Source organism: Gavialis gangeticus, unplaced genomic scaffold (genome assembly GCF_001723915.1).
Source record: "Gavialis gangeticus isolate Ggan-Ray unplaced genomic scaffold, GavGan_comp1, whole genome shotgun sequence".
In the NCBI taxonomy this organism is placed as follows: Eukaryota; Metazoa; Chordata; order Crocodylia; family Gavialidae; genus Gavialis; species Gavialis gangeticus.
The window spans coordinates 79,346,280-79,355,319 of NW_017729031.1; the positions used below are offsets into that span (position 1 = coordinate 79,346,280).

General features: G+C 38.1%; 1 protein-coding gene across 4 annotated transcripts in view; it reads left to right on the forward strand.

Annotated features, from left to right (window-relative positions):
* Positions 1 to 8,136, forward strand: part of LOC109301874 (MOB-like protein phocein) — a 35,913-nt gene extending 27,777 nt beyond the window's left edge. For all 4 annotated transcript variants that reach the window (XM_019523149.1, XM_019523146.1, XM_019523150.1 and 1 more), the window contains 5 exons: positions 1,182 to 1,224; positions 1,520 to 1,606; positions 4,974 to 5,053; positions 5,886 to 5,997; positions 6,617 to 8,136. In XM_019523149.1, coding sequence (XP_019378694.1) covers positions 1,182 to 1,224; positions 1,520 to 1,606; positions 4,974 to 5,053; positions 5,886 to 5,997; positions 6,617 to 6,748 — 454 coding nt within the window. In that variant the 3' untranslated portion in view covers positions 6,749 to 8,136. The remainder of the gene's footprint in view (positions 1 to 1,181; positions 1,225 to 1,519; positions 1,607 to 4,973; positions 5,054 to 5,885; positions 5,998 to 6,616) is intronic.
* The last annotated feature ends 904 nt before the right edge of the window (positions 8,137 to 9,040 follow it).

Sequence of the window (9,040 nt, forward strand, 5' to 3'; positions counted from 1 at the left end):
TTGGGGGGGGGGGGGTTGTTTTGGGGGTTTTTTTTTTTTTGAAGCTGATCATTTTTCTTTCAGGCTTAATAATCTCTAATTAGGAGACTATAATTTGTAGAGGTTTCCAGGTATTTGAGCACTTATTTTAATATGGCCACACAGACTTCTGAGTCCTACTTCTGAAGAACCATGGACAGGTACAAAAATTATATCTTAATTAGCATGGCCTAAGCACTAAACAGTCTTTAAATTAGCTATGAGGACATGCCTGAGAGTGAGGCTATCAGTTGTCGTCCCGTGTCGTGTCCCCCCCCCCCGCCCCCCATAGCTCCTTTGTTACACATCAGCTCCAGCTGGCTTAAGGTGTGGTATTCTGGAAGTCACAGTCCAGCATCTTGGTTGATTAGGAGTGCAGCTGAGTCCACAAAATTGGATTTCAGTCCATGTAACACAATAAAATAAGCAACATAATTAACAGTAAAAATAGCAAAAGGACTGATTTAAGGCAAGGAATCACTTTTTTTATAGTGTTACTGTATTTAAGATGGGTTTTTGGTTTTAGCTGTATTGGTCTAAGGACATAGGCAGGCAAGGTTCTTTGGGTAGATGTGATATCTTTTATTAGACCAACTGAGTAGTTGGGGAAAAAAGAGAGACTTCCTGTGCCTGAAGAAGGGCAATTGAGCCCAAAAGCTTGCAAGTAACTTTTTCCCAGCTCCTCAGTTAATCTAATAAAAGATATCACATCTACCTAAAGAACCTTGCCTGCCTGCTGTATTTAAGGGCATTTACATTTTCTGCAATCAAGAAGTAATAGCAAAGGCAAATATGTAAAATGTAGACTTTCCTATAGGAAGAAAAAATTCAATTTGACAAATAAAAATTAGAATACAGATACATGACTTGTTCTGAATAAATAATAGATGAAATATTCTTTCTTCTTTTTGTATTCCTGTTACCTTAGTCTTCCCTTGCTTTTGTTCTTACTGCCTCTCTTCCAAGTGTATTTTGCATGTTTTCTCAACTATGTGATACCAGTTGAAATTATTTTGAATAGCTGTTTTTTCCTCTTCTATTTTCTGCCCTAGAATATACCCATGTACTATAAACTGATCAAAAGATTTAACACTTTGTTGTTCTAATGCTTCCAGTAGGGAAACTGTTCATTAGTTTTGACCCTGTTGCATTTAAATTTTTAGACAATTTTGTCTCGAGCTCAATGGACTTGCTGTCAAGCTTCAGGTAACTCTTTTTGTGTTCTTAAATTTTGTTTACACCTGTGTTAAATACCAGGTTGCTTTGTATTTAAGCTATAAAGGTAGTTTTCAGAGATTTCTAACTCTTAGCTCATGCATTTGTGGTTGTCAGTGATTTTTAGAAACATGGCTTTAGGATGCTAGATGACTTCAGTTGATCAAGTAGTTTAGGATTTATTTTTTCTTTTACCTTTTAAGGAATTAAAAATGTTTAAACATAATAATAAATCTTGCTTTAACTGTTGGCATTTTTTAAATAAACTGAACAATTATTTCAACAGAGCGAGTGCCACCCAGACACCTGTACTCAGATGACAGCAACTGAGCAATGGATTTTTCTTTGTGCTGCCCATAAAACTCCCAAAGAGGTGAGGATGTGTGGAAATACTGCCTGTAAAGACTCAAATCTTTTGTTTCAGGGAACATGTGTGCTTGGGGTTGGGGGGGGAGGCATTAGCTAAATTGAGGGGTTGCTTGTTTTCCATATACTCCCTAAGAGCTCATCTGAAAGGAAGAGCAGGGGAAGAGTTCTTTACAATAGTGCAGAACATTGCTTTTTCTTCTCTTCGTATGGATGAAATCCTGGAAGCATAAAACTCTGTTATTTTTCTTTGCCAATAGAAACCCCTTTATTTTCCAGCTTCTCTGACATGGTCCTGTTGGTTTTTAAGAAAGTTTAGAACAAAATTGGATTTGTTTTCCTGGACTGATGGTAGAATAACTGGTGTAAGTACTTCATCCTGCTGGCCCTGTTTGGATACTACCAAAACACTAGCATTCTTCCAGCTTTTTGGAATTTCTGCATTATTCAGTTTTCTTAAAAATGAACATTGTTGAGCCCTAGTTCTACTCAGCCAGTTATCTCAGGATTCTTGGATCCAGGCTCTCCACATCTTCTGATTTGAAAATGTTTATCCCTAAGAGATGATGTTACTTAAAATTCTCCTTATGTAGTAATAGGCTGGAAAGTGTCCTCAACCTCATGTGACATAAGCTATTCATCCCACATCTTTTCAAATACAGGACAGAATTTTTATTGAACACTTCTCTCTTCTATATAATTACTAGTTGTTTTACAGTCTTTATTCATTGCTAATGTTTTGTTTTTTAAGTACTTTAAAACAAAACAAAATTTTTAATTTTGTCTAGCTTTGCCAGTTATGGGTCTCTTTCTGTGAAGTCTTTAGCTTGCATTATCAATTTTTTACACTTGACTTTGTGTTGATTGGTAGCTGTTTCTTCTTTTTACCATTTTACCAAGTTGGTCTCTTATTTTTTAATGGTTGCTTTCATATTGCTATTGAACAAGACTGGGCTTTTAGCTAGTTGCCCTCTTTCTTGATTATGAAATAATGTTTTTGGTCATCGTATAGGCTTCTTAAAAATAATTAATATATATATATTTTTCTCTTTTCCCCCCTCAGTTTTGGTCGTTATTTTTCTTGGCTTTGGGAAAATGGTATTTTTGAAGTACTAACTGCGTGTATATATAGGTGAACTAAGGACTGTCCTCTGTCCCCACTAATACAGTCAGCTTGTGATTGATACTTTCTAGTGTTTCTTCTAGTACCAATCTTGTGGCTATGCCAGACAAGAAAGCTGATATTTTTAAGTTTCTTTGCCTCTGTTTTCTTGAACAGGGACTGGGATATCCTACCTACCAGGCATGGGGACAATCTTGGGGATAGCTCTGTCAGGTACTCAGTCAGTGCAGATGTAGTTAGGGATCTTATGGAAGTGCTAGACATTTTTAAATTCACAGGTCCAGATGCCCTCTATCCAAGAGTGTTGAGGGAGCTGGCAGGGGTCATCATGGAGCCCTTGGCTCGGCTGTATGAGCATTCGTGGTCATCTGGCCAGGTCCCAGGGGATTGGAAACTGGCTAATGTGGTCCCAATTTTCAAGAAAGGGAGGAAGGAGGACCCAAGTAACTATTGGCCTGTAAGCCTCACCTCGGTACTTGGGAAGATCTTGGAGAGAATCATCAAGGAGCACATCTGTGGGGGGCCTGCAGGGGAGATCACACTTAGGGGCAGTCAGCATGGGTTCATCAAAGGCAGGTCCTGCCTGACCAACCTGGTTGCCTTTTATGACCAAGTTACTAAATCCTTGCATGATTGTGTTGCCGTGGACATAGTCTTTCTAGACTTTAAGAAGGCCTTTGACACTGTCTCTCACCCCATCCTCATCAATAAATTAAGCAACTGTGGCATTGATGCCTGCAGTTAGATGGGTAAAAAATTGGCTGATGGGGTGCACCCAGAGAGTAGTGGTGGATGGGCTGTACTCAACCTGGCGAGATGTGAGCAGTGGGGTACCCCAGGGCTTGGTCCTCGGGCCTGCACTGTTTAACATCTTCATCAGTGACTTGGACAAGGGGGTAGAAAGCACGCTGTCCAAGTTTGCTGATGACACTAAGATGTGGGGTGAGGCGGACACACTTGAAGGCTGCAAACAGATTTAGACTACAAAAGTGGGCAGATGAGAATAGGATGGGGTTCAACGTAGACAAATACAGGGTGCTGCACCTTGGGAGAAGGAATCCACAGCATACATACAGGCTGGGGAGTTCCTGCCTTGAAAGCACAGAGGCAGAAAGGGATCTTGGAGTCATTATTGACTCCAAAATGAACATGAGCCACCAATGCCAGACTGCAGCCAGCAAGGCCAGCTATACCTTGTCATGCATCCAAAGGTGCATCTCAAGCTGGTCCAGAGAGGTGATACTCCCCTTCTGTGACGTTGGTCAAGCCGCAGTTGGAATACTGCGTCCAGTACGGGGCGCTGCACTTCAAGAGGGATGTGGCCAGCCTGGAGAGGGTTCAGAGGAGGGCCACCCGCTTGGTGAGAGGGCAGCAGCACAGGCCCTACGAGGAGAGACTGAGGGACCTGACTGAGCAAGAGGAGGCTGAGGGGGGACCTGGTGGCTGCCTACAAACCCAGCATTCATTCCTGCCTGTGGCAGGGGGTCAGGCTAGATGATCTGTTCAGGTCCCTCCTGACCCTAGCTACTATGAAACTGTGAATGATAAATTCATCTTTTATCTCTAGCATTTGAGGTTCAATATGTGTAATAGGAAAAGGGGGAAAAAAGTACAAAACGTTAATTGGAATTGATCTTGGCATGCTGTCAAGTGGTTTTAATATAGTTTGAAAGGTAGTTAAATTGTCAGGCCAGAACTGATTGAAGTATACATAATCTTTGAATTATTTTTCTAGGTCCTAAGGCCAATAATGTTTAGTTAAATACAGAAAATAAGAAAAATCCCCAAATTATAACAAATTCAATAGTACAAGTTATCAACCCTTTTCTGGGGTGTTAAACTCTTGTTTGAAATACTTCCAGTAAGTGAAATGTATCATTAATTGTGCTGATATTACATGATGAAAGTGCTTCCCTCCCATTCCTGAATACTTTGTGAGCATCAATATTTTTTTTCTTTTTTTTTTTTAAATATATTGGATAATAATTTTTTTTTGGCTTGGTCTGCTATGATACAAACTAGGACTGGCTTTTGCATATAAGAGGTAGGATAATGACAGTCAAAATACTCTGGTACTTCTGCTTTTCCAGTTTGTTTCCTCTTTCAGACAAAATTTCTGGGGATGGTTCTTCATAGAGAGGGTTCTTAATTTTGCTCTTTTTGACAGAGGACTTCTGTGTTGTATCCCTTCAATAATTATGCTTTAAAAAAGAAGTAGTGCCTTACCCTTCTTTTTCTAAATTTCTTATAGTGCCCTGCCATAGACTACACCAGGCATACACTTGATGGGGCTGCATGTCTTCTGAATAGCAATAAATATTTCCCCAGCAGGTAAAAACCTTTAAAAAAATAAAAGTCACTTTATGTTAATTAGAAGATCTTGTTTGCAGTGCAGCATTCCAGTGCTAGGCAACGTAGTATACTAAAAATAGTAAAACATAAAATACAGTATAGTAGAAAATTTAAAAGTGGCAATCTATCCACAATTGAAAAGCTCCTGTCAATAGCTGCTTGCAGATAAGATGCATATTTCTAAGAGGATATATTTTCAATCTAATTATGTGGTTGTTCTCCACTCTCTCCCCATCTGTATCCCAAATCACTAGGCTGCCAGTTGAGAAATCATGCCTAGGTAGAGGGAAGGAATGGCAGTGGCTCAAGATACCTGCCAGCACTATATTCTGTTTATAAAAAACCTGCAGCAAGCTAGTACTTCACAAATGGGGATGGCGGAGTACACATTAAGTGCATTCCTAAGGTAACCTCCATACCAGGTTATGGAAACTTGACTAGAACAATAAAAGCTTGTCCCTCTGAGGAGGAACCTCCATGTAGTCAAGTGATCTGGTTGGAGTGAGAGGTGGACCTGTCATTTCCCTGTGTCAGAAATGAGGAATCTAGCCCCAACTAGACTGAAAGCTTGTAGAAGGAGCCAACTCGCTATTTTTTTTCCTTTTACTAAATGCTTTGAGCAGTGAATAAATATAAAAAAAAATCAGTCATCTATAAAAACTAATGGGTGACATTTCCATGCAGGTTTATTTAATCTGGTGTAGCAAAAAAGTAATTTTACATACAGGTATTTACTCAGAAATGTTTGTGTGCTGATTTCTTTAGGTTTGTCAAACTGAATACTTTCTGACATTTAACTTGCTGCTTACAGGGTTAGCATAAAGGAATCTTCTGTAGCCAAATTAGGATCAGTGTGCCGTAGGATTTACAGAATATTTTCACATGCTTATTTTCATCATCGTCAGATATTTGATGAATATGAAGTAAGTATTTGAGCACTTTCTGTATTAATGCTCTTTATAATTATGCCCAGCATTGCTCTTCTGCAACTGTTGTATCATTTTGTAACACTTCCTATAAAGTACACTTCTAGCCAAGAAGTGTACAAATCATAACATGTGTAACAGCTGAGAAATTCCATATTGTGAAGAATTTTTGCCTTCAGATTGGAAGGGGAGGTTAAGAGGAGTGGGTGGCAGTAGAAGCCTGAATTGTAATACAATGTTTAGCAGGTCCATCAAAGCCGTTTGGGAGATGGTTTAGTTTCTTGAGCTAGGGAAGATTATGCATAGAAGAAACCACACTACTATAGCTTAGGTCACTATCTTGAGTTAGCTTTTGACTTTGGATAATGTACCATGATTTAGTCCAAACCAAATTACCTAATTGAAATGTAAATATGTATAATGCCTGATGGCATTCTTAGTTATGTGGAAGCTTTATATGTCCCTGAAACTTACAAAACCAAGGGTACAGTTATTTATCCATCAGGATTTTTTTTTCATTACAAACTTCCCACATTTCAGTTTGAGAAATTTCTTCTCTGCATGTATCGGAATGCATTTTGTTGAACTTTTAAATAAGACTTTTTTCCATTTCCAGAATGAAACCTTCTTGTGTCACCGGTTCACTAAATTTGTAATGAAATATAATCTGATGTCCAAGGATAACCTGATTGTACCAATTTTGGAAGAAGAAGTGCAGAATTCAGTGTCTGGGGAAAGTGAGGCATGAAGGGAATTTGGTACAGAAAACTGTACTGAACACATAATTAACATAATTATGTACTGTATATATCATTTTACACACTTCAATCATGTATCCTTATAGCTTTGTTTAGTATACACTTTGTATGCTGTGTTGTTGCCTTTTAATATGGAAATTACTTTAAGTTATTCATGAGCTGTATATTCATCAATGTGGCACTCATGGTTTTTAAATAAAAGTAGCATTATCTGTTTATAATGCCTGTTAATAAAAGAATTTACAGTTCTGTAAAACTGCTGCTAAACAATCATTGGATTACAATTCTCAGATATCTGATTTAAAATGAGTGAAGTTTCAGACAAGCCATTTTCTAATGAAGTAGCAACATTAGCTTTATTTCTGAGTTTAATACCTTAAATTTAGAATCCTGCAGGAAGCTTCGTGTAGTGTAGCTTAATCCTAATCTTGGCTCTGTCTTTTAAAGAAGAGCGCTCTTGCTTAAAAGATTTACTTATGCTTTTGGATGTGCATATGTACTGCTAACAATTCTGGTGTGTGTATATCCAAATATTAAACATAACTACAGTGTTAGTAATGTCAAAAGGATAGATTGACTATGTTATCAAAACTGTAATCTTGCTACGTAGGAGATGGTCAAGTATTTTCTAGACTTGCCTTTCTGTAACAATGGAGGCTTGTTGGCATTGCTGAGGGGATGTGTTCTGTCTGATAGAAGAGCAGAAATGTTTATTTGCCTTTATCTACAGCTTCTCAAAAGAATAGAGTCTGAATATAACTTTTTTTCTTGCCTATTGTAAAGCACATAACGGTTTATATCTGGACACATTTATGGTTATTGCTTACCGATTATACCTCATGTTAATACTATTCATATTTACACTACAGAACAACATAGTATAATCTTGCTTACATTCCTATCTAAAGTATTTCAAATGCTTGGAAAATGGAACCCTACCTACATTTGTTATAGTTTGATCATAGTCTGTCTAATCATGAGACACTTTCCTTTCATCCATTCATTTGGGTTATACCTTTTCTGAGGTGAAAAATCTGTGGTTGAATTTCACCCCTTTCTCCAATGCTTACTTTAAGCTATTTGCAGATTTGCAACAACTCAAGTTCCATGAGTGCTGCTTAATTGTGTTGAACTGTTCCAAATTCAATAGAATTAAATGTTTTAAAAAAAGCTATTATAGCAGACTTATTGTGAATAGTGTACATGAATGCAGTGTGAAAGCATTGGCAGTTTTCTTATTAAATGGCTTTTGTTTAGATGTTCAAAATAGTTTTAAAGTACATTTGCTTTCCTCAGATGGTGTGTGGGCCCTGTTGAAACATGTCAAGGTAGGCCTTAGTGGCTGCTGAGATGCGAAAAAAACAAACAGCGCTTTACCGGAAAAGGAAGTGCATTAGTTTGACCTGGCTCCCCAGCTTTATAGACTGGGTGCTTCAGTGAGGTTTTTTGGTACTTTTGTCTAATAGCTGTCTCAATCAGTTATTGGCGAAAAGTGTCAAAAAGTCCTACTGAAGCACCTGATCTATAGAGGGGTTGGGTGAGCCAGATCAAACTAATGCAGTGTCTCTTCTGGGCACACACTGCTGAGTGTGGGGGCACACCAGGCTGAAAGTAAAGTGGTTTTGTTTGTTTGTTTGTTTTCATATCTGTAAGCAGCTAGTGTGGCTAACTGTTTATAGAACTTCCACTTCCTCTTGAAATTATGCTTCCTTGGAAATGAGAGTTCATTTATTTTTAGTAGTTTATTTTTTGTGACGTACTGAACATGCCTTATGTAATTCTGTACAGAACATTACAAGTTAAGCACATCTTAAGTAGCTGTACCACCTGGATCTAAAGGGAACTTAAACAATGAGGAAATGGAGAGACTGAGGTCTTAAAGTGCTCTCAGTGCTGTGTTTTTTGGGCAGCTATTGTCTTCGGTTTAAAAATTGTATTTAATGGTCAACAGGGTGATTGCACGAGATATGATTTTAGTGACAAAAGCTTTAGCCATTGTCTACACATTTAACTGCTGTTTGCCATGTACAGGCCAAATAACTTGATTATATTTGTATCTTTGAAATTCTCATTTAGAGTAGAGGATTGCATTTTGGAGATAGTAAAATGTACTTAGCTTTATAACAGTCTGCTGTTGCAAGACATCCTCAATTGGTTTCTGTTGCAGTCATTTATGACAGCCTTATATCAGTCAGAGTGACTGGGACAGGCAAAAATCTGGTGGTATTAACTGCTAACCACACCTGTAAATTTTTAAGATGAACTGGTGCTCAGGACTGCAG